The 24,535-nt window shown below is 63.6% G+C and overlaps 1 protein-coding gene and 1 long non-coding RNA gene across 2 annotated transcripts in view; one reads left to right on the top strand and one right to left on the bottom strand.

Annotated features, from left to right (window-relative positions):
- The first annotated feature begins 979 nt into the window (after positions 1–979).
- On the top strand, positions 980–23,626 carry ZSWIM4 (zinc finger SWIM-type containing 4). Its single transcript, XM_065576212.1, has 14 exons — positions 980–1,426; positions 4,848–5,049; positions 13,217–13,573; positions 13,919–14,067; positions 14,446–14,596; positions 15,207–15,386; positions 15,684–15,998; positions 16,450–16,587; positions 16,993–17,256; positions 17,479–17,614; positions 18,561–18,718; positions 19,521–19,684; positions 20,146–20,227; positions 20,616–23,626. Exons 1-14 carry the CDS (start codon positions 995–997, stop codon positions 21,488–21,490), a joined length of 3,603 nt encoding a protein of 1,200 aa, XP_065432284.1. The 5' UTR covers positions 980–994; the 3' UTR covers positions 21,491–23,626.
- LOC135977111 (uncharacterized) overlaps positions 23,139–24,535 on the bottom strand; it is a 41,580-nt gene continuing 40,183 nt past the window's right edge. The window contains exon 3 of the long non-coding RNA XR_010594465.1: positions 23,139–23,495. This is a non-coding gene — a long non-coding RNA (uncharacterized LOC135977111). The remainder of the gene's footprint in view (positions 23,496–24,535) is intronic.

Here is a 24,535-nt window from a genome sequence, read left to right as displayed (position 1 = left end):
GGAATAGGGGAGGTGCTTGGCTGGAAGTGGGAACTGCAGCAGAAGGAGGATCCAGGTGGGGCCGAGGGACCCCCTAGTCTGGAAGATGAAGTGTCCATGGTGTGGGGCATGCGGGAGGAGGAGAAACTGGGGGGCGGGGTGTACCTGGCTGGGAGACGCGTGGGGGGGAGAACTGGGGGGAGGTCCCTGGGCTGGGAGACGCGTGGGGGGGAGAACTGGGGGGGGTCCCTGGGCTGGGAGACGCGGGGGAGGGGAGAACTGGGGGGAGGGTCCCTGGGCCGGGAGACGCGTGGGGGGGAGAACTGGGGGGAGGTCCCTGGGCCGGGAGACGCGTGGGGGGGGAGAACTGGGGGGGGGGTCCCTGGGCTGGGAGACGCGTGGGGGGGGAGAACTGGGGGGGTCCCTGGGCTGGGAGACGCGTGGGGGGGGAGAACTGGGGGGGTCCCTGGGCTGGGAGACGCGGGAGGGGGGAGAACTGGGGGGGTCCCTGGGCTGGGAGACGCGGGGGGGGAAGAACTGGGGGGAGGTCCCTGGTCTGGGAGACGCGGGGGAGGGGAGAACTGGGGGGGTCCCTGGGCTGGGAGACGCGGGGGGTGGGGAGAAGGAACTGGGGGGTCACTAGTCTGGGAGACGGGGTGGGGAGGAGCTAGCCTGGGGGGGTCCCTGGAAGGGACTGATAGATGAAGGGGGAGGAGCTGGGCGGGGAGGGGGCGGAGCCTGCCTCCTGAGTCCTGGGCCGGAACCCACCGCAACCTCCCGGTTGCTACATTGTTGCCATTTCCAGCCTCTTTCGAATGTTGTGAATGAAGGCTCGGCGGCCACGCCCACCTTCCCCATATATGGGCACCACCTCCCGGTCCCGCGCTCCCTGATTGGTGGGCCTCCCGCCCTGATTGACGGCTCTCCCCAGACTTCCCACGTGGGGGAGGGGGCCCAGCCGCTGATTGACAGCGGGGACAGCCATTGGCAAGCGGGGGCTGCCTCCCGGCGGCCAATGGGGGCCCGGCAGGGGGAGGGGAAGCCGGGGATCAAGCAGCCGTCGAGCTCATTGTTGTGGAGCTTCTTAAAGGGGCCGCATCGCGGGGCCGGGGGACGCGGCGGGGGATCCGCGCGGCGAGAGCGGCCCGGGCCCGAGGGAGCCGCCGAGCGCGGGAGCCGCCGAGCTCCGGACCCGGCGGGCGGGGCCCGGGGAGGCGCCCGGGCGAGCCCGGGGATCGAGCCCGAGCGCTGGGCCGCGGGGAGCCCGAGGCCGCCCGAGCCCATGGAGCACCCGGCCGCCAAGCGGCGCTGCGGCCCCCCCGGCGGCGGGCGGGGGCCCGAGGGGCCCGGCCCCGGGGCCGCCGCGGAGGGCGGAGGAGGCGGCCGGGCCGAGACGCTGCTGGACCTCAGCGCCAAGCGGGTGGCGGAGACGTGGGCCTTCGAGCAGGTGAGGGGGGCCGGGCCCGGCGGGGATCCCCGGCCCGCCACGTGTCCCCGGGGGTGTCCCGCTCCCACCCCCCGTGTCCGCCCTCCTCGGGGAGCCCCGGGGATATCCCATCTTCCCGTCCCCAGTGTCCCCCGTCAGCTCTCCTGGGGGTACCCTAGTGTCCACCCCTTTTTCTATCCCTTGTCTCCCCCCCCCCATCTCCTGTCACCCCCTGGGTTCTGAGGGCTGCCCCAATAACCCCACTGGGGCATTTCCCCCAATCTCTTCCCTTGGGGTGGCCCCACCTGATCCTCTTCCCCAGCCCCCGGTCCTCGCTGTGGGATGCTCCTACAGCAGGTGTCAGTCACTAGGCACCCCCCCTACTGTCCTTCTCCCCCCCCCCCACGGCTTCTGCGCCAGGATCAGCCCCCGCACCCCACCGTCTGAGCGGCCTCTTGCCACCCACTCCTCCTCCCCTGCCCCGTGGCGGGTGCCTGCCTGCGGGCAGGGCGATACTGGTTGGGGTCAGAGGAAGTGGTTACTCACACCCAGGCCAGACCAGCCCTCTTTAAATTGCTGGGTGGCTCTTTGACCTCCTTTTGGGGTGACGGGCAATCCCGGCTCAGCCCCTCCTCCGGCTTCCCCAGCTTGGCTGCCCCAGCGGGGAGCACTGGTGGGGAGGGGGCTGTTTGCTCAGCTGCCATCCTCCCCAATAGCCAAAGGGGAATTTCAGGGGGCGCCTCTGGGACTGGAGGCAATGACCCAGGAGGCCCCTGTCCGCCCTAGATTCCTGCGTTCGAGCTGGGTACCAGGGAAATATGCGCTGAGAGCGAGAGCTGGGAACAGACGGGCGCCCGCCCCGTTGCTTGGGACTTCTAAACTAGTCCGGGCAAAACCCTGGAGACGTGACCCCCGGAGGGAGCCTTGGCAAACGGCTGGGGAGCGGACTTGGGGTGTGTCTCCCCATCTCCCTGCTTGTCTGAACGTGGGCCTGACTCCCCCCACCCTCCAAACCAGTGTTTAACACCCCCCCCCCCCCGGCCCCCGAGAATCCAGGCTGCTGGGATGATCCTCTCCCAGGGAAGGGATTTGGTTTCGAGTCAGGCTGGGAAGCCTGTCAGACGGGAGTCTCCTGTCATGACACCCCTCCCCGAGATGAATGAACCCTTCCCCGCTAGCCCCCGCCACCAGGACATGCTGAGACTTCGTGCTCTGGAACAGGTGAGAGAGGTGGCTTTAAAAAAGGGCAGCTTCCTTTCATCCAAGGATCAGCCCCAGAGACGCATTTAGCAGGGGCCTGACAGGACCTGCTAAAAATAAAGGCTGTTCAGACCTCAGCTGTGTTCTTGGTGCTGCCTAGTTTTACCCTTCTGCTGGAGAGGGGCGGTGCTGAGGGTCTGGTGGAAAGACCCACAAGTGGGTGAGATTTTTGCCCTGCAGAGACTTGGTCCCTCCAACCCTTAGATCATCTGTTCTTGTCCTAGGTGCCATGTGGTGCCCTTCCCCGTTGCTGGCTGAGGGTGGTGAGGGGCTGGTGGCAGAGGTAGAGAGAGATCCTGGTGGCAGAGAACGTCCCCGGAAAGGCGCAATCCTCTAGTGGCAGACGGTGCCCGAGTCATTTTTTTGACTCTGAGGGTCCACACCTGACTGCGAGATCCTAAATGCACCTCTTGCCCCGTTCCTCCTAGCCCCGGACCCTAGGGGCCTGCCCAGCTTGGGGTCTCTGTGCTGAGGGAGAGGAAAGTGGTGAGTGCACGAGCCAAGAGCTGGGGTCCATCGCTTGCTCTGCTACAGACGCCCCTTGCTGGGAACAAGTTCCAGCGCTGCTCCGTGCCTCAGTTTCCCCTCTGTCCCCTGGGGGTGCTAGTTCTGCCCTGTCTCGCGGGGGAGGGGGGAGGATAAATACAGTAAAGATTGCGAGGCCCTCACATAAAATAGACACCCCCCACCCCAGGGTATATTTCACACCTCGCGTATCCGTGCTGGTGTCTAAGGACTCTATCGGGGCTCTGTCTGTCTGTGTGATGGCCGGGCTGCTCCCCAGTTCCGTAACGCGGTTTATTTTTAAGGTGCAAGCACTTTCTTGTTCAAGTCTCTGCTTCTTAGCACTGGCTGGCTCCTTGTTTGCGGGGGCCGCTCAGCTGAATCCAGCCCCCCGCTACCCCCTCCCCCCAGTCACCGATTGCTCCGCTTTGAGGGGGTTGACAGAGGAAAACATGCAAACGAGGGCAGCCGGTTGTTTTCTGTGGTGAAACTGACAGTGGCTTTTTTTTTCTCTTTGCTCTGAGCCCCTGCGTCATGGAGACCTAAATCTGTCCTTTTAGAACCTTGTCTGTAACTAATTTCTGACCCCCTGACATTTCCCTGGTGGGGGGAAATAGACCGCAGGCGGTCCTTGAAAATAACACACTATGGGGCTTGAATGTAATTGAGTAATGCTGCCTTCCAATTCACGGATCAAGGGCTGGTCGCAAGGACCCCTGATCCTGCAGCCCTCGCTGGGGGGAAGCTCCCAGGAGCTGTGCCTGTTTAAGGCCAACGAGATCGTATAAAAAATTTTGTAGGATTGGACCCACCGTGAGAAACGAGCTCATTGATCACAGGGGGACGGGGGGGTTGAGTCTAGGGGCTGTGTGAGTGGCATGCTGGACCCAGCCTCCCCCTGTGTGGCCTCAGATAAGTTGCTGCCCCTCTCTGCGGTTCTGTTTTCCTCCTCTGTGAAGTGGGGGGGCCACGATCCTTCCCTTGTGTGTCTGTTGCGATGTGTGGGGCAGGGAGGACCCTTCATCCTGGGGCGGTGGCGTCAGCCCGGCTACGAGAACGCTGGTCAGATTGGACAATCTCACCGAGAGGAAACGGATGGCTCATTGCTGAGGTGCTGTTTTATTCCCTGGCCTGGTGTCTCTCCAGGGCCTGGGTTGTTGTTGTGGTCTTGCTCCCCACACACCTTGTCTCCGTTCCCCGTTGAGTCTTTCAAGCCAGCAGAACCACGGTGGCCGTTTTAGCCAACGGACACTGGGTCGGGCTTGTAGTGATGGGAGCATTGCACAGGATCTAAGAGTCGTCCCCTGCTCTAGCCACTAGACCCCACTTCCCTCCCATCATGCTCAGGGGAGAACGCTTCAGAGACGCCCCATGTGCACCTCGCTCAGGAGGGTGTCTAGGGAACCGCAGCCGAGCTGCCTCCCTGCTCGACCAAACTGGCTCCCCAAGGGGGCATCTCATCAGCCTTGGCTCCCAGGTGCGGGCTCATCCTAGCCAGCGGCTGGGCCAGGCCGGTGACTGGAGCATCCCTGCTACTCTGGTGCACTTGGAAGATTTTTGGCCTATAAGTTTCCGCTGGCCTTTGTCCGCCTAGGGGAGGAAGAGCTCGAGTCGCTGGCTGAGACCAGGTGGGTGCCTGATGCCGTGTCCCTTCCTCCCCTGCCCCCGTGCGCTGCAGGTAGAGGAGCGATTCTCCCGCGTCCCGGAGCCTGTGCAGAAGCGCATCGTGTTCTGGTCCTTCCCGCGCAGCGAGCGCGAGATCTGCATGTACTCGTCCCTCGGCTGCCACCCCCCCGAAGGCGAGCGAGATTCCCGGGTGCCCTTCAACCGCGGCCTGCATCTGCTGCAATCTGGGGCCGTCGACCGGGTGCTGCAAGTGGGTGAGTGTCGCCCGCTGGGGGCTTGGGAGCGGGGCAGGGTGGGGGCCGGGGCAGAGGGCAGTTGGGGCTGGCCAAAGCTGCTGCATAGGATGATTCTCGCTGCGAGGGCATCGGCAGGGAACCCCTCAGTCCTTCTGCCCGAGAGAGGGATTGGGGCCGGAGTTCCCCTGCCTGGCTCTGCCACGGACTCCTTGGGCAAGTCGCTGCGTCTCTCTGGGCCTCAGTTTCCCCAGATCTAAAACAGGGGCTGATCCTTCCTCTGTGGTCTCTATTTAGCTGTCGTTCTGTGTCTGTGCAGCCCATGCTAGCTGGAGGGGGGAGGATCTGTGTGGTGTCTGGCATGAGGAGGCTCGGATCATGGTTGGGGGGTGCACCTGTGTGACATTTGGCATGACAGGGGGCCCCCCAGTCATGGACAGGGGACTCCATGTGGCACCCAGAACGACAGGGACCCCCACGTCAGGGGTGTCTGTGCAGCACCCAGAACAGGCCCCTAATTGTGATCAAGGATTAATTTGTGAGTGACTGCGCAGCGCCTGGTACAACAGGGACCCCAATCAGTTGGGACTCCGGCGGCTGAGCACGGCTGGGGTTTGTGACACGGACAATTGCTGCCCTAAGGACTGGGCTGAGTCTCAGCTGCTGAGATGGGACGGGCCCACGTCCTGGGATCCAGTCCTCTCACCCAGCCAGCATTGCTCTCTGGGTCCCGTTCCCCAGGGCTGGGTCCCGTCCGGCTTGCAACGTCCCCAGCCCTAGCCCCTTCAGATCAGCACCGGCCAGGTCTGTGGGCGAAGCCCCATGTCCTGGTCTCACCTCCCTGCTGTGGACCGGCCACTCCCTGTCTCTAGTGTGGCGCCTCCTGGACCTGGCCGCTTTGCCTGTGAGCTCTCTCCCCATTCGACTCTATCCCGCCCCCAAGGGCTGTTCCAGGCCCTACAGGAGAAACTGGGGGGGGTATCTGTGCCTGCGCTAGCAACTCCTCCGCCAACTTCTAGGGCTTCCCGTCCCCTTCTCGTTTAGGCAACAAAAGTCTGTTTGTCTCTTTTAAACGACCCCAGTTGGGGTCGGTGTTGTGTGAAATCTGGTTCTTCTCCCCGACCCTGGTGAAAACTACGATCCCCTTCACCCCAGTGGGGAAAATAAAACCAATGAGTTCCCCTTGCCCCAGGGGAATTGCCTGGGAATAAACTCTCAAAACTGGCCGAGGGAAGGTCTGGTACGGACAAGCGCACCCGCAGCACAGCTTTGCTTGTGTGTATTGAGACTCAGACGCTCCTGTGGGATTTTCCTGGGGATGGATTTGAAATTTGCTCCTCACTGGGTCTTGGAGGGTCTGAAAATGCTCAACAGAGTCCCATTGTTGTACAAGGGGATGCCCTCTGGGGTTCCTGCAGTGAGAAACCCATGGACATAAGGCTCTCTGTCTTGCTCCGACGTCTCTCGCTGGGGGGTTGCGTGCCACGAGCCTGCAAGCTTTCGCCCCCACGGCGGTTGTCCCCAGAAGTATCTCCACGGAATGAGGACCCAGCAGCATCTCCAGCACCCAGCTTTGCAAATGCAGCTCCCGGGAAGGCGTCGGGTCTGGCACCCGCTTGGCTATTTCACGCCAGCAATCCTCTGTTGGGGAAAGGCCCAGGCGGACCTGGGAATTAAGGCCTTGTGAGCCTGTGCGTGCAGCTGTGTGCAGGGAGCCGGCTCCAGGTGCCGCTCCCGACGCTGCTTTGTATTCGGGCCCGATTGTGTGTCCGGCGTCCCTGAGCTACTAATGGAAAGGCCGATTTTATTTGGTAGGCGTCGTACACGTGGGAATGCGGTGGGGAAGGTGCTGAATGGGGTGGTTGTAGTGTGACCTCGTGGCTGGGGGCGGACGCAGGAGTCCTGGGTTCTGTTCCCAGCTCTGCCGTTGGCCTGCTGGGTGACAATGGGCAAGTCAGGGCCTGGCTCTGTGCCTCAGTTTCCCCATATGTAAAACAGGGGATAATCATTCTGACCTTGTTTGTGAAGCGCTCTGAGACGTGCTGCTGAGGGTCCCTGAACTGGGGGTCTGTTGTTCGTACACGGTAGAAACACAGGCCGATACAGCCACCGTGGCAGAGGACCCGTTTCCAACCCCCGGTTGTGATTTTGTGTGCACCGGACCTTGCCATGTCTCTGGGCTGTGATCCAGCCCTGATCTGCTCAGGGACACGTAGCACTCAGGTGGGCCCCATCGCTAATACAGAGCCATGTGGCGCCAGCTACCTGGCCGCGGCTGGACCTGCAGGGCTCACGTGCCCTTCATTGCCAGCTCTCCTGACCTGCCCATCCCTACATTCAAGGCAGGTTTGCTGATGTGAAATATCCAGGTGGGTGCCAGACCCAGCACCTTCTCCACTAGCTGAATTTGCAAAGCTGGGGCCAGAGCCATCCTGCCTTTCTCTAAGACACTGCTGTGCCCTCGTTCTGCAGGGTTACTGCTGGGGCCAGTGGGGTGGCTTAACCTCATGTGTTCTTGGTGTAAAAGCTCCCAGAGGGAAGGAAAGAGACGCTAGCAGATGTCTTGAGCTAAAGAGCGTTTGGCTGCGGGGACTTGCAGCACGAGATTGGGCGGGGGGAGGGATAGCTCAGTGGTTTGAGCATTGGCCTGCTAAACCCAGCGTTGAGTTCAATCCTTGAGGGGGCCATTTAGGGATCTGGGGCAAAAATCTGCCTGGGGATTGGTCCTGCGTTGAGCAGGGGGTTGGACTAGATGACCTCCTGAGGTCCCTTGCAACCCTGATATTCTATGAATATCAAGGGGACATTGGTGAAATGAAAAGGCATCTTTTTCCAAACTGCTGGAAGGAAAGACTGTCTGACCGTTGGGTTAGCCTGTGGAACCCACGGCCACTGGATGGCAGCGGGGCTGAGAACTGAGCAAGGGTCAGAGGGATTGGATGTTTTACAGGGGTAACAACGATAGCTGCAGTTCCTGCTAGCAGCCATCTAGGAAGGGATGGACGACTTCTTTCTTCAGAGCCGAAGCCAAGCTCTGACGAGAAGAGTATTGTCTACACTACAGTCTGAGCCTGGGCTCTGACTCTCAGCGTTGGGCCGGTCCTGGGACCCTGCTGGGGGAGGGGGGGGGTGTCTCAGCCCAAGCCCTGCTGTGACTCCGGTCCAAGCCCTGTCGTTTCACAGTGTGGATGCAGGGCAAGGTGCAGACCTGAGTCAGAAGATGGGCGCAGCGCGGAGGCGTCAGCGTGGCTGTGACACCCAGGTGCAGCCGTTGTAAACCCAGGCTTGCGCTGCAGTGTGGACGCCCTTGGGGAGACCTCAGGCAGGGGGCAGGTTATCCCTCGGGGGCTGCTGCGGGGTGGGTTCACTGTGCCTGGAAGCATAGGGAGGTGGACAGCTGGGTCTCTGCCCTGATCCAGGCGGGCAGTCCCTGTGCCCCTTCGTCCCAGCGTCTGGACGCTGGGGAGGCTCTGGAGTTCGAAATCAGCTGCCTTGAGCTCCTGGCCTTTTGCCTCCCGAGCAGGCGGGCGATGCCCCGGGGAGCGCAGGTTCCCAGGCCAGCCCAGGTGCCTGACCTCCTTCATGGCTCAGCGCCCGCCGGTTCCTAGAGCAGCCGGGTTAGAAACACATCCGCTCTCGGGGTGGGGCTGGCGCAGCCGCCAGGCCCCTTGGGACCTTGTCCCCGGGTGATAAACGCAGGCCCAGGTTGGGGTGGGGCCGGGCGCTCTTGGAGGTGCAAAGGGGTGAGCGGCTCCCCCTCGGGGCTGGGCAGGGAAAGGTGGCCGATTTCCGAGGGGGCACCGAGCATGCGGAGATGGGAAGCAGGGTGTGGGCCGGAGATCCGGGGAGCGGTTGTGTATGGGGGAGATGGAGGACCAGCCTCAGTCGACGGCTTGCCCCCAGCCCCTCTGCCCCAGAGCTCCCATGGACGCTGGGGATTTCTGGGCGTGCTGTCCCAGGGTGGGGGGAGCAGCCCCCGGTGCTCGCCTCGTGCGAGGGGAGTGGGCAGGGCCCACGGGGTGAAAGCCAGGACTCCACTTGTCCCGCTCCCCTGCTCCAAGCCGGAGGCAGTGCGGCTTCGAGTGCACCTGGTGCCGAGAGGCGACTCCTACCGCTGATTTGATGCCGGGTCTGGAGCAGCGGCAGCTGGGAGTCAGGACGCCGGGGTTCTTTTCCTGGCTCTGCCATGTCCCTGTCCCGCGCCTCAGTTTCCCCTCCCACCCTGTGTCTCTTTGGACTGTGAGCTCTTCAAGGCAGGGACTCGCTGTGTGTGCAGCACCTGGCACAATGGGGCCCCAGTCTTGACTAGGGCCACCGTAATATCCCTAATAGGGCTCGCTGAAATCAGCCTGGTTGTAGCTCAGTTTGGCTGGCTCCTCCGGCCAGGGCTGTGTATTTCTAACGCCCTGGGTCGTACTGCTCTCCTCCCCCCGAGATCTCCGACCAGGGGCTTCTCGGGTCTGTTTCTGTATTTCGTCTCTGAGGACCCTGCGATCTAAATCTCACCTGCCCCTGAGATGCAGCCGCTTCTGGGGTGGAGCAAAACGGCGCTGCTCAACAGGTCAGGATGGGAGGGGGAGGAGGATCGTACCAAAACGGCACGAGAGCGGCCATCGCAGTGCAACTGCCTGTCTGAATCCAGCCCAAATGGCGGGGTTCACGCCGCTGTCTTTGAGGAAGGAACTTTATTGCTGGTGGAGTCGAGGGCGCTGAGGGCCAGTGGGGATTGTTGAACAGCTCTGGAAAGTTGAGCATTTATTTCTATAATGGCAGTGGTTAGAGGCCCTAGCCCAAGCTACACCTGCCTCTGGGGTGGGACGCAGGGGCTGTTTGTACAGGGATCCCTCACCCAGCACTGAAATGCAGCAGCACTGGGGCGGGGTGCAGCAGCTGTGTACAAGCCACACCCCCGCTTAAGACAGGAAGTGAAGCATCCTGCATCCCAGTGACGGTTATAAGCTTGTTCCCCACTCTGGTTTCTGGTTCTCTGTGCTAGGGCTCCCTGGGGTTCTGGGTCCTGCAGCCCCCCTCTCCCCATGCCCTAGTGAGAGACGGTCCCTGCCCCACAGAGCTCACACTCCCAGTAGAGGATTATTATCCCGACATAGTAGATTGGGGGGGGGAGAAGAGGGGGGGAAACTGAGGCACAGACTTGCTGGACAACACCCAGAGTCTGGCAGAGCTGGGAACTGAGCATGGATCTCCCCGAGCCCAGCTCCTTCGCCTTCCGAGCCAGCCGCGCGGGACCCCAGCCCTGGACTTTGGGTGGTGTCTCTCTCTCTCTCTCCGTGGGGGGTGGGTGAAATGCCTGGATTTCTCTCTGGCCTGGGGGGGGGACGGGGCCCCTCTGGGTTGTGGGGACTCCAGCCGGGCTGAAGCACAGTCCCTGGGCGGTAACGGCGTCTGTTTTACTCCCCGCAGTCTGTCAGGGGAGGGTGGCCTGGGTGGCTGCTGTGTCCCTGACCCCGTCCTTCCCGGCACCCGCCGTTCCCACTGCCTGTTCCTCTTTCTAGTTCTAGCGCCTCCCGTGTGTGCCACTGGCTCCATCCCAGCCTGGGGCGTGCGGTGACGTGCGCCGGCAGCCGCGGGTTCCAGCCCCAGCTGTGTCACCGTGAGTCACCGCCTGGCCCCAGGCCAGTCTCGGTCAGACGTCAGCACCTGCCACGCATGCTATGACACGGGGGGAGGGGGAACTGGTTCCATCAGGGTGTCTGTGTCACCCCCTCCCACCTCCCCAATACCCGTCTCACCTGTGTGATTCACCCGCTGGGTGTGTGCCACACGGGCTGACCTCCCCTGCCCCTTCCTCCGGGCAAGCCAGCACTCGTCAGCCCAGCCTCACGGGGATTCACCCGCCAACACCTGCTCCCGGCCGGGGGAGGGACTGCAGGTGACCCGGGGAGGGGAGGGGAAGGGCTTTTAATGACTTGAAACTCCGAAAGGGCTCCTGCCAAACGTGGGAACAAGTGCTAAGAAGGAGCACGAAAGAGCAGCACGGGCCGGCTGAGACCGGCTAAGGCCCAAAACGAGCTGCCCCCGGCGAGGGACACAAGCCGCATTCCCCAGAGATTGCTTAAATGCAGCAGGAGCAAGAGAAAGGCGAAGGGACGAGCCGGGCCACTACTCAGCGGGGCCGGAGAGCTGATCGCTGATGACCCCACGAGGGCTGAGGTGTTTAATGCCTGTTTTGCTTCGGTCAGCGCTACAAGGGTTAATGGCGACCAGGTGCTCAGCCCCGAGAAAGGGCCCGGTGCGTTCGTCCTGGGTCCTTATGGGACCAGCTGAAGCAGTGTGAACCCTTGGAGAGCTCCCGGAGGCCGGGTGAGGGCCCGGAGCCGGGCAAACGTGCCTTTTAAAAAGGGGAAGGAGATGGCCTGGGAACAAGAGACCAGTCAGCCTGACCCTGTTAGCAGGAAAGATACTGGAACAAACAAACAGTTGATAAGGGATAGCCAGCATCTGTCAAAGGCAGACCAACCTCATGTCCTCCCTGGCCTGGGGGGTGGGGTGGGCAGTAGCCGTGATGTATCTTGATTTTATGCAGGCTTTTGATCCAGTCCTACGTGACGTTCTCATGAGCAGACGTGGGGGATGTGGTCTAGATGGAATTACGATAAAGTGGGTGCACAGCGGCTTGAATGACTGTGCTCAGAATCGTTCTCCGTGGTTTGGCCTCCAGGGGGGAGGACGTATCTGGTGGGGTCCCACAGGGCTGAGTCCTGGGTCCGGCACAATTTGCCGTTTTCGTTAATGACGCGGATGATGGAGGGGCCGCTGATTAAAATCGGCAGATGGCACTAGGCGGCGAGGGGCTGGCCGCGCTTTGGAGGCAGGATTCGAATTCAGGGCGACTCTGACAGATCAGAGAATGGGTCTGAAATCAGCAAGATGCAGTTCGGTAAAGAGAAGAGGAAAATCCCGCGCTAAGGAAGGAAAAAGCAAAAGGCAGAGCTACAGGACGGGGACAGGGCCGTCCCTAGGGGATGCGGGGCCCGGGACAGAGGTGCAGAGTTTCTAATCTGTCAGGGGGTCCTTCCCCCCCACCTCCCCCAGCTCTGCCCAGGCCCCACCCCCAGTCAACCCCTTCCCCAAAGGCCCCACCCCACCTCTTCCCCACCAAGTTCCGCCCCCTCCCCCAAGTGATCTGCGCCCTCACACACACACCCCCAGCGCCTCCTGACGCCACGAAACAGCTGATCCCTGGCAGGCGGTAGGCGCAGAGGGGGAGACGCTGATCGGCAGGGCCCACTGGGTGGGGTGATGGTGGATCACAAATTGAATAGGGGCCAGCAATGGGATGCGGTTGCACAAAGTGGGGCGAGGTCACAGGCGTGGGGTGTGTCAGGCCCGGAGGTCGGTGTTGGGGGGCCGCGCTGGAGGGAAGTCGGGGAGAGTCCGGAGGAGAGCCTTGGCCTGCGAGGAAAGGGGAGAAAATAGGGCATGGAGGAATTGCCGGCGTGGATTCGGCACGTGCCCTGGAGCTCTTGGGCTCCTGCAGGCTGGAAACTCGGTTAGCCAGGGGACAGGGATGGATTGTTCTCCGGGGCCGCTGGAGGCAGGACAAGAAGCCCTGGGCTTCATCTGCAGCAGGGGAGATTTTGGCTGGGTATTAGGGGAACCGTCTAACTCTCAGGGCCAGGCGTCCAAGGGGGGCTGCGGGATCCCCATCACTGGAGCGTTTCAGAGCCAGTCGAGGTTTCCTTGGCCCTGCCTGGGCGCAGGGGGCTGGAGGTGGTGACCTCATGAGGCGTCTTCCCGACCGACCTGGTGAATCTGGGACAGAGAAGCTGAGGGGGAAGCCGGTGGCCGACTCCCGGGCAGCACCTAGAGACCTCAGCTGAGACCGGAGCCTTCGTTGGGCCAAGCACTGCGCAGATTCCCCACGGCAGCTCCACCGCCCAGGATCGGGGGGCCCTGTTAGGCCAGGCCCTGTGCAGGCTCCGACTGAGATCGGGGGCCCCACTGCGCCAGGTGCTGCTAGACACACGGGGAGAGATGGTCCCTCCCCCAGAGAGCTCCCAGTCTCCATAGACAATGGGCAGGAGGTGTCTAGTGGTTAGAGCAGGGGGTCTGGGACCCATAACTCCTGGGTTCTGCCCCCAGCTCTGGGTGGGGAGTGGGGTCTAGTGGCTGGAGCAGGGGACCACCTCCCCCTTCCCACAGCAACCCTGTCCCCTCCTGCCCCCAGGCTTCCACCTGAGTGGGACCGTGACAGAGCCGGCCGGCCCCAGCGAGCCGGAGCGGAGCTTCCACGTCTCCATCAGCTTTGACCGCTGCAAGATCACGTCGGTGAGCTGCGCCTGCGACAACCGGGACATCTTCTACTGCGCCCACGTGGTGGCGCTGTCGCTCTACCGCATTCGCAACGCCCGGCAGGTGGAGCTGCGCCTGCCCATCTCCGAGACCCTCTCCCAGATGAACCGTGACCAGCTGCAGAAGTTCGTCCAGTACCTGATCAGCGCCCACCACACCGAGGTGCTGCCCACCGCCCAGCGGCTGGCCGACGAGATCCTCCTGCTGGGCTCCGAGATCAACCGGGTGCACGGTACGGGGGGGGCCGCCTCCCATTGGCTATGGAGTGGGAGACCCCTGGGTCGCTCTCGGCCCTGGGATCCGCCTCCCATTGGCTATGGAGTGGGAGACCCCTGGGTCGCTCTCGGCCCTGGGATCCGCCTCCCATTGGCTATGGAGTGGGGGGACTCCTGGGTTGCTGTAGAATCTGGGATCTGCCTCCCCCCATTGGCTGCTGGGCGGGGCCCCTAAGTTGCTCTAGAGCCCAGGCCCTGCCCCTGATTGGCCGCAGAGCAGGGGCCTCTGTCCCTGGGCCCAAGAGGGGAGGTGGAGTCCCGGGGAGCAGGGGTTCTAGCCTGCTGACTTTGTTCCCCCCCAGGTGCCCCAGACCCCACGGCTGGCGCCGGCATCGAGGACGCCAATTGCTGGCACCTGGACGAGGAGCAGATCCAGGAGCAGGTCAGGCAGCTCCTGTCCAACGGCGGCTACTACGGAGCCAGCAAGCAGCTGCAGTCCATGTTCAACAAGGTCACTCCTGCCCCCATTCCCCCCGCCTCAGCAGGGCCACAACCTCCCCGGCCTGGCTGTGTCCCTCCCTTCTGCCCCCCAGGTTGGGTCCTGTCCCCCCCCATGGCTTCCCCCAGAACAGGGGTCCCTGCTGATCACTCTCCCCCAGCCTCTTGGCTGGAGCTGGCTCAGGCCCCACTGCCCGTGGAGGGGGCATGTCACTGCCTGCCCCCTTTGCCCTGCAGTGCGGGGGTCTCTGCTGTAGCTAAGGGGGGAGCAACCCTGGGCTGGGGGGAGAAGGGGGGCTCCTGGGCTCTCCCCACCCCCCTGGGCTCTGGCTCCATCTGCCTCGGGCCGCAGCGGTTGCAAGCCCCCCTGAATCTCTCCCCCCCCCCCCAGGTGCGCGAGATGCTGCGGATGCGGGACTCCAACGGCGCCCGCATGCTGATCCTGATGACGGAGCAGTTCCTGGAGGACCCGCGCCTGGCCCTGTGGAGGCAGCAGGGAGCCGGCATGACGGACAAGTGCCGGCAGCTGTGGGACGAGCTGGGTAAAGGAGGGAGCCTCTTAGACTAGCACCTCCCAGGCTAATCTGCCGGTGCCCCTCATTCCTGACCCGCCACCCCCACTATGCCAGCCCTGGGCTCACAGCCCTGCCGGTGCCACTCACTCCCGACCCGCAACCCCCGCTATGCCAGCCCTGGGCTCACAGCCCTGCCGGTGCCCCTCACTCCCAACCCGCAGCCCCCGCTATGCCAGCCCTGGGCTCACAGCCCTGCCAGTGCCCCTCACTCCCAACCCACAACCCCCGCTATGCCAGCCCTGCCGGTGCCCCTCACTCCCGACCCACAACCCCCGCTATGCCAGCCCTGGGCTCACAGCCCTGCCGGTGCCCCTCACTCCCGACCCGCAGCTCCCGCTATGCCAGCCCTGGGCTCACAGCCCTGCCGGTGCCGCTCACTCCCGACCCGCAGCCCCTGCTCTCCCCGCCCTGGAGCCCCCACCTCTGCTGTTGCCCCCACTCCCGACCCGCAGCCCCATGCTGTCCCAGTCCGGGGCCTTCCACCCCCAGCTCTGCTTGTGCCCCTCACTCCGCACCTGCAGCCTCGGTGAAGTGTGGTTTGCCTGGAGCCTGCGTCACCCCCTTCTCCCTGCTGCAGGGGCCCTGTGGGTGTGCGTGGTCCTGAACCCCCATTGCAAGCCGGAGGAGCGCGCCCTGTGGCTGGCGTTGCTGAAGAAGTGGAACAAGCTGGATGTCTGCCCCTTGGAGGAGGGAAACTATTCCTTCGATGTGCCTGGAGCCACCGCGGCCCTGCAGCTCCCCTCAGTCCCCAGCTCAGGTATGGGGGGGGACAGAATCCAGGCCCCATGTGGGGGACAGGCGTGGGAACGTGGAGCGGAGATGTAGGGGATAGGCTGGAGGAGCAGGGATGGATGGAGCCGGGAGCAGTTCCCCATTCCCTGGACCCCAGGGCAGTGTGGGGGGATCTACTCCCCATGGCTCACATCCCCCTACAGGGGAAAGGCCCCGAGCCAGCCAGGACCCTGCCCTGGGGCCGGATCCGAGCTGGCGCCCCCTAGTGGGGACAGGCTCAGCCCCTTGCTGCCCTGCCCTGACTCCGGCTTTACCCCCTCAGCGGGCGCCCGCCAGACCGTCTTCGGCCGCGCCATCAAGGCCGGGGAGCTGCGCTGGGGCGACTGCCACCTGCAGAAGATCCTCGGCAGCGACTGCTACGGCCTGGGCATGAAGACAGGCGGCGACAAGCTCTGCTTCGACCCCCAGGGCCGCCCGCTCTGGCTGGGCGACCCCTTCCCCACGGCCTGCGCCCGCGTGGACGCCCTGCGCTCCCACGGCTACCCCCGCGAGGCCCTGCGCCTGGCCGCCGCCCTCGGCAACACCATGCGTCTGCAGCGGCGCCACCAGCTCGAGAGCTACAAGCAGCAGAAGAAAGGTGGGGGAGGGGCTGGGAGGCAGGACACCTGGATTCTATTCCCAGTCCTGGGGGGTGGGGGTGGAGGGGGGAGGTCTAGTGGGCGGAGCCAGCTGGAAGCCAGGACGCCTGGGTTCTATTCCCAGTCTTAGGGGGATGGGGGGGGGTCTAGTGGGCGGAGCCAGCTGGAAGCCAGGACGCCTGGGTTCTATTCCCAGTCCTGGGGGGATGGGGGGGGGAGGTCTAGTGGGCAGAGCCAGCTGGAAGCCAGGACGCCTGGGTTCCTTGCTCTGCTCATGGCTTTAGCATCTAACAGTGGGAGATGGACCTGCCAGCGCCAGCCGGGGGCTCCCTGACTCAGGTGTGGAGGAGCAGGGGGCTCTGGGCCGGGAGGGGCCCCCATGCAGCGAGCGTGGCCGTCTCAGCTGTGGGGCGGGAGCCAGCATCTCATGGGCCTTCCCCCTCCCCACAGAGATATTGCACAAGGGCAGCACGTCCATCACCAACCTGGAGGGCTGGGTGGGCCACCCCCTGGACCCCATCGGCTGCCTGTGCCGGACCCTCCTGGAGCCCTGCCGCACGGACCAGGAGGGGCTGTCGCTCTATCCAGGTACGGGGCGGGATGTACCACGCTCTGTGATTGCCGGGGGGGGAAGGAAGGGGGTTGCAAGCAGAGATCCTGGTGACCCCCCTTGGCAATGGGGACTTGCACTGGGGGAGTGGGGGGACGGCACAGACTGTGGGGTTTGCATCGGTGTCTGTACTCCTGGCTCAGTCCAGGTTCCCCCATCTCCCACACCAGGGGGGCACACCGGCCATGGCTGACCCCCCCCCCATCTCCTCCCGCACCCAGGGGGGGGGACACACTGGCTATGGCTGACACCCCCCCATCTCCTCTCGCACTGGGGGGGGGGGGGCATACCGGCTATGGCTGACCCCCCCCCCCCCATCTCCTCCCGCACCCGGGGGGGGGGCACACCGGCCATGGCTGACTTACCCCCCCCCCCCTTTGCAGACGCGGCGGCGGATGGGAAGAAGAAGGTGCTGTACCAGCACGTGCCCGTCCCCTCCAGCCCCGGCTCGGGCGAGTCGTACCTGGCGCTGGCGCTGGAGGTGGCGCTGGCGGGGCTGGGGCAGCAGCGGGCCATGCCCGAGGGGCTCTACGCCCAGGACAAGGTGGTGCGAAGCGAGGAGCAGCTCATCGCCCTGCTGGACGAGATGGAGCCGGACGAGAGGCTGGTGCAGGTGCTGCGCAAGCAGGCGGCGCTGCTGCTGGAAGGTACCGGGCTCGGGGGGATCCAGGGCCCCATGGCCGGCTGGGGGGGACCCTGCCCTCCCTGTGAGGAGAGGGACTCAGCTCCATCGGGGGGGGGGCTGCCCCTCGCGGCAGGCTGTGCTGCGATTGGCTGATGCGCTGCCCAGCTGCGCTCTGGGATTCCGGTGGGGTGGGGGGGGCGCCTGGCCCGGCCAGCCCCTCACCCTGGCGTCTGTCCCCTGCCAGGCGGCCCGTTCAGCGGCTTTGGGGAGGTGGTGTTCCGGGAGAGCGTGCCCATGCACACCTTCGCCCGTTACCTCTTCTCCGCCCTGCTGCCCCACGACGCCGACCTGGCCTATCGCCTGGCGCTGAGAGCCATGAGGTATGTACCTGGGGGGGCTCTGCCCTCCAGCCGGCCCCGGCATCAGCTACCTAACCGGGCTGCCCCAATCCCTGCTTCGATGCTCAACCCCCCCCCCCATCCTGCAGCGTAGGCTGGGTACCCCCAGCCGCTCCCCCCCACACACCTCTCTGAGCCTCCTCCCCCCACCCGCCCTGGGTACCCCCAGCTCTCCCTGGTACTCCCCCCCCCCTCCCCCCCCGCCATGTTGCCCAGCTGTTCCTCCCCTCCCCTCCCCTCCCTGGGTCTGAGGTGCTGCCTCCCCCCAAACCTGCTCCTAGGGGCCCGAGGAGAGCCCAGGCAGTGGTTGCAACAGGTACCCCCCCACCCAAACCCCATGCCTGTGAGCCACCTGGCCGGGGGCACAGAGACATGTGGGGAGGGGCCCATCCACGACCCCCGAGATGATCCCTCTTCCCCCCCCCCCCCATTGAACGAGCCGCTCCCCTGGGGGGGAGGGTGTGGAGGGGCCGATATCCAGTGTGTCTCCCCTCCTATTGCCTTCGGGGTCAGGGAGGGGCTGGGACTCCTGGGTTCTCTCCCTGGCTCCGGGAGGGGGGGTGGGGTCTGGTGGTTAACATAAGACCGGCCGTACTGGGTCAGACCAAAGGTCCATCTGGCCCAGTGTCCTGTCTACCGACAGTGGTCAATGCCAGGTGCCCAGAGGCAGTGAACCTAACAGGTAATGATCAAGTGATCTCTCTCCTGCCATCCATCTCCACCCTCTGACAGAGAGAGGCTAGGGACGCCATTCCTTACCCGTCCTGGCTAACAGCCATTAATGGACTTAACCTCCATGAATGTATCCAGTTCTCGTAAACCCTGTTACAGTCCCAGCCCTCGCTCGGTTAGAGCCGGGGGGCTGGGGGCCAGGCCGAGCCCGGGCTTGGGGGAGCTCCCCTGACCAGCCCCCTTCTCCCATCCACAGGCTCCCCGTGCTGGAGACGGTGATGCCGGCCGGGGACATCCTCCACCAGAACCCACTGGACTCCATGATGGCCAATCGCTTTCCCCGCTGGTTCATCCTGGGCCACCTGGAGACGCGCCAGTGCGAGCTGGCATCGGCCATGCTCACCGCAGCCAAAGGTGAAGCCAGACGCTGGGCCAGTGCTTGGAGCACGGGCCGGGGAGCTGGGACTCCTGGGTTCTGCCCCAGCTTTGGGAGGGGAACGGGGCCCTGTGGTTAGACCGGGATGGTGGGGCTGGGAGCCAGGACTCCTGGGTTCTATTCCCAGCTCCGGGAGGGGAGCGGGGCCCTGTGGTTAGAGCAGGGGGGCCGGGAGCCAGGACTCTGGGGTTCTGCCCCAGGGCTGGGAGTGGAGTGGGGTCTACTCATCACAGTGCAGAGGGGTAGAGTTGGGCACTAGGTCTCTTGGGATCTAATCCCTTCTCTGCCCCTGACTGAGTGCCCAGGTCAAGTCCCTGGCATGGCCCCATGCTGATCCCATGGGAGGACGAGGAGACCGCGGAGCCCTGAGCTTCTGTGATAGATGCTTGTTCCTCTGGGCCAGGCGGGGCCCCCCCAATCCCCTTCACATGGGAAAGGACGTGAAATCTCCGCCTGGGGCCGGATCAGAGCCGGCGCCCCCTAGAAGGGAAAGGCCCCATGCCCCATTCCCGCCCCCCCGGGCCAGCCAGTCCCCACCCTGCTGCCAGATGGGAGCTGGCGCCCCCTAGAGGGGGAAGTCTTTGTAGCCCCTTCCTGAGGCTCAGAAGCTGGGCCCCTGTGATCGCTGGGCGCTGCGGGCGTCAGCCCCTCTGGGAACCAGGCCCGCGGGGGCTCGAGTTGGGCTCCCCCAGTTCCTAGCCCTGCAGCTTTGCAGATCCTCTTCCCCTGGGCGTCCCAGCCACCCCTGGGGCTAATCTCTGCCCCCCATCCCTGGTCTAGGAGACCCCAAGTGGCTGCACACGGTCCTGGGGTCCATCCAGCAGAACATCCACTCCCCTGCCCTCCTGTTCAAACTGGCCCAGGACGCCTGTAAGACTGCGACGCCGGCCAGCGCCCCGCCGGACGCCACGCTGCTCAACATCTCCCTGGAGCTCGGCCTGCAGGTATGGGGCGGGGGGAACGACTGCTTTGTCCCCACGGGAGGAGTGTGAAGATCTTGACAGACCCGATTGCTGCGGTCGCTTGCCCAGCACTGACATGCAGCCACCTCTGGGGTGGGGTGCAGCGGCTGCTTAACAGCACGCAGTGGGAAGGGGGTGGCATCTAGTGGTTAGAGCGGGGGTGGGCTAGGAGTCAGGACTCCTGGGTTCTGCTCCGAGCTCTACCACAGATTCACTGAGAAACCTTGGGCCAGTCCCGTTCTCTGTTGTTCCTCAGTTTCCCTTTCTGTGCTGTGACCCCTCCCCGCGTGCTCTCAGCCCCTCTGGTGCAAGGCTCCGTACGAGCTCTAATCCGAGCGCACGGCAGCTGTAGACGGGCTCCCTGCCATGGGGGCTCTGTCTTGTGGGGGCCATGGCCCGGCCACTGTCACGAGCTGTGTCTCCCCCCCCGCCCCCTCCCCCAGGTGATGCGGATGACTCTGAATACCATGACCTGGCGCCGGAGGGAGATGGTGCGCTGGCTGGTGAGCTGTGCCACGGAGATCGGTGAGTGGGGGAGCTGGGGGGGCATTGGCGCCCTCCCCCCCTGTAGTGATACCCCATGAATGGCCCTTGGCCCAGCTGACCCCCCCACCCCTCTAACACAGCACCAGGAGCACCTGGTGCATAGCATGGGTCTACCAACCCAGCATGGCTGGGAGCCAGGACGCCTGGGTTCTCGTCCCAGCCCTGGGAGGGGAGTGGGGTCTAGTGGTGAGAGCAGGGGACGGGTAGGGCTCCCGGACTCCTGGGTTCTCGTCCCAGGTGGAGTTGGGCAAGATGCTGTCTCTTTGGATGGGGAGATCCCTGCCTGCTGTGGGGGTTCGCAGGCTGGGCGGGCGGGTGGAGACCCATGAGCCGCACTGACCCCTCCCCTCCCCTCCCCTCCCCGCAGGAGTGCAGGCGCTGATGAACATCATGCAGAACTGGTACAGCCTCTTCACCCCCATCGAAGCCACCACCATCGTGGCCGTGACAGGCACCACCCCGGCTACCCTGCTGCGTCTCAACCTGGCCTTCGGGCAGCGGGACGAGCTGTGTGCCCGGGCCCGGGCCGTGGCCCTGCAGTGCGCCATGAAGGACCCGCAGAACTGCTCGCTGCCGGCCCTGACCCTGTGCGAGAAGGACCACGCCGCCTTCGAGGCCGCCTACCAGATCGTGCTGGACTCGGCTGCCGCGGCCGGCATGGGCCACTCCCACCTCTTCACCGTGGCCCGGTACATGGAGCACCGGGGGCTGCCCCTCCGCGCCTACAAACTAGCCACCCTGGCCTTCTCCCACCTCAGCATCGCCTTCAACCAGGACACGCACCCGGCCGTCAACGACGTGCTCTGGGCCTGCTCGCTCAGCCACTCCCTGGGCAAGAGCCAGCTCTCGGCCATCGTGCCCCTCATCATCCAGAGTGTGCAGTGCGCCCCCATGCTCTCCGACATCCTGCGCCGCTGGAGCCTGCCCCCGCCGGGCCTAGCCGCCCTCTCCGGCCGCCGCCACGCCGCCAAGCCCCCTGCCGCCCCCGGCCTGGACAAAGCCCCCCTGTGCCAACTGCTGGAGGCGGCCATCGCCGCCTACGTCAGCACCACCCACTCGCGCCTCACCCACATCAGCCCCCGGCACTACAGCGAGTTCATCGAGTTCCTCTGCAAGGCCCGCGAGACCTTCCTGCTGGCCCCCGACGGCCACCTGCAGTTCGGCCAGTTCCTAGACAACCTCAAACAGACCTACAAGGGCAAGAAGAAACTCATGCTCCTGGTGCGGGAGCGATTTGGCTAGGGGGGGGGCCACGGCCTGATCCTCTTCCCTCCCCCCTTAGGGTCTATGGGATTCAGCTGGGGAACCCCCACATCACTGCCCCCTGAGGGTGGGTTGGTTTGACGGGGGGGCCTCCTCTGACTGGGGGTCCCTGGGCTAGGATTTGGTCAATGGGGGAGGCCTCTGTACCCTTTTGAAGGACCCCCTTTCTCTCCAGTGTTTAATTTATAGTTGGGGGGCGGACTCATGGTGGGGTTGTAGGAGTCACAGATTTCAGTGTTACGGCAGGACGGCTGCCGCTACCGGCTGTCTGCCTTGAAGGAGCCGAGCCCGGGGGTCGGAGCTGGGCAGAAGCAGGTGGCGGTGGGGCCAGCCTGGGTTTGATGGGGTGGCTGGGGCCCCAATCCTAGGGCAGCAGGGGCCCGGGCTTGGCGGCAGCTGTGAGCTGGTGTGATTTTTAGCCAGCACCTTGGGGGCACTGCTGGTTTCCTGCTGCTCTTCAGTGAGGGGGGGGATCCGTAATTCTTGGAAAGAAGCCGTCTCCACCCCAGCTCTCCCAGAGTCAGTACCATTTTTGCCCATAACTTCCCTCTTGGGAATTTGAACCTGTGACAGCAGAAGCCCTGACCTGTCCTACCTCTTCCCCCCAGCCGTGAAGTGGGGGGAAGCAGGGCGTGGGCCCCATGCTCCGGCTCCTCCATCCCCCTGTGCCAATACCTGAGTTGTTTTCCCTGCTGGCATCTTGCAACGGCGAGGAGCCGAAGACTTAACCCCTGGGAGGGGCCTGGCCAGGCCCTCGGCTCCTTTAGCCCTACCCAGCCCCAGCCTTTCGAAGGGCTAAAGGACCCCTTCTGAGGCAGCTCCGGTCGCTGGCAGCCGCTGGCGAAGGCTGGAAGCCAGAGGGGACCTGGGTCTTTCTGCAGTGCCCATCCCCCTGGTCTCTGAGGGCTCTGCAGCGAGAAGGGCGTCGGACCAGCCGTCGTTCAGATCTGGGAGAGGCCAAGCTCCAGGGCTCGTTTGCCCTTAGTTCTAGCCTGACCGTTCCCGCGCTACCTCCCAAAAACATTGTTATGGAAATTTCCAGGAACGGGTGGCTCTGGCCCTGGTCCCTGTGCCCGGCACCTGCAACCTCTGTGGCTGCCTCTGTCCCAGCACGGGGCAGCCGGGCGAGGGGGACAAGCGCCTGCCTGCCCATCTGGTGCTCCTAGCCCCAAGCCGCTGGTCTGGTGGATTTCCTGCGGTTCTTTTCCAGCTGGTGGGGGTTCTTTCCAGGTGACTATTTAGGGACCAACCCCCCCTTATCTGGTCCTCTCTTACCCCCTCTTACCCCCACCCCCAGTATTTCTGCTCTAACCCCGGGGGGGAGGGAAGATGTAGATGAATCCAGGACCCAGTTGGGGGGGGCGGGGCGCTACATCAATCCCAGCAAAGAAGGGGGGGGGGCTGATCCAGCCTGTATTGCACCCCTGCGGGGCTGGGGGTGTGATCTGTTCTGCAGACACCCCCAAGTGAAGGATTCCTAATCTGGTCTCTCCCAGCGCAAGGCTCAGGGGGGCGGAAAGCTTTCCTGGTTCGTAGCAGTGCTCGTTTCATACCTCAACCCTCCCCCTGCTTCAGGCCAGAGCAAGACTAGGAGACTGGAGGGTTTTTTGGTTTTTTTCTACCCTGGTGGGGGGGGGGGGGGGGTAATTTCTCAGTCTCCGCCAGAGGGTGCCCTCCCCCCTCTCCAAAACTCCATTTTCCTCTGGCTAAATTCTACTCAGGAAAGACGCCCGGGCACGTTACAAACTCGATTATTGTGAAGATGAGATAATCTAAAAGAGATTAATATATATGAAGAGAGGGTCTGAGATGACCTGGGGGGAGGGGGGGGCTGTTTGATTTTGATGCTCCATGTCCCTTGAGAGCCGAGGAGGGGCAGACGATATTCTTCTATATTGCACAGCTCGGGTGAGGAGCCCTCCACACCTGGTTTGTTCCTTACCGGTCATTGTTGGTTTGTTTGTTGGTTTGTTTGTTTCCCTGCCTATATTACAAAAAACAACAAAAAAATCATGTAATTTTGTAATTTTTTTCTATTTATTGAATTGTTTATTGTATTGTATTTTTTGTAAAAGTTTTAACATTAAAAACACGACTTTTTTGGTTTCTTCTTGGTGCCAGCGGTGGGGGCGGTTGAGTCTTTTCACGCTGGAGGATGGGAATTGAGAAGAAGGGTTTTCTCTGGCGGAGGGGGACAAATGTGGAACAGCCTCTGCTGGGAGCAGCGGGGGCCAGGCTGCGCTTAGCCAAGGGGGCTGGTTACGCCCATGGCCGCCTGGCACCGGGACAAGGCCGTGCACACTAGGCCTGGCCCCGCTGCAGGGATCATTGGGCGGGGGAGTGCCGGCCTCCATATGAGGTGGGGGTGGTGAAGGAAACGGGGGGGCAAATTCAAAACTGATCAAAGGAAACACATTTTTCACCAATGTAGCATTAGCCTACGGCACCTGCTGCCACTTGAGCCGGGCATTGCCCTGACCCAGGCTGCGCTGGGGGGGGAGCATTGTGCTGGGGGGGGGGGTCACTAACAGGCGTGGTGCTAAAAAACTTAATTACCTGCCCCCGGGAGCACTGGACGAGGAAGCGACGTGACCAGGCAGAGCTGAGGATTAAGAACTAGGGTGTCGGAGACCCAATGACCTTCCCCCAGGACCATGCTTTGGGTGGAGGAGGTGGTCAGGACTCCTGGGTTCTATGCCGGGGGGGCTGAGAGTCAAGACTCCTGGGGTCTATCCCCAGCTCTGGGAGGGAAGTGGGGGTGGGGTTAGATCGGGGGTAGGAGAGTGGGAGTCAGGGTGCCTGGGTTCTATGCCCAGCTGTTGGGGTAGTGGTTAGATTGGGGTAGGGTGACCAGATGTCCCGATTTTATAGGGACAGTCCCAATTTTTGGGTCTTTTTCTTATATAGGCTCCTATTACCCCCCCACCCCTTGTCCCGATTTTTCACATTTGCTGTCTGGTCACCCTAGATTGGGGGGGTGGGGGGTCAGGACGCCTGGGTTCTGTGCCCAGCTGTGGGAGGACA

Source organism: Chrysemys picta, chromosome 22, assembly GCF_011386835.1.
Source record: "Chrysemys picta bellii isolate R12L10 chromosome 22, ASM1138683v2, whole genome shotgun sequence".
Lineage (NCBI taxonomy): Eukaryota > Metazoa > Chordata > Testudines > Emydidae > Chrysemys > Chrysemys picta.
The sequence above is the reverse complement of the archived record's forward strand: the minus strand, read 5'-3'. Positions and strand labels throughout refer to the sequence as shown.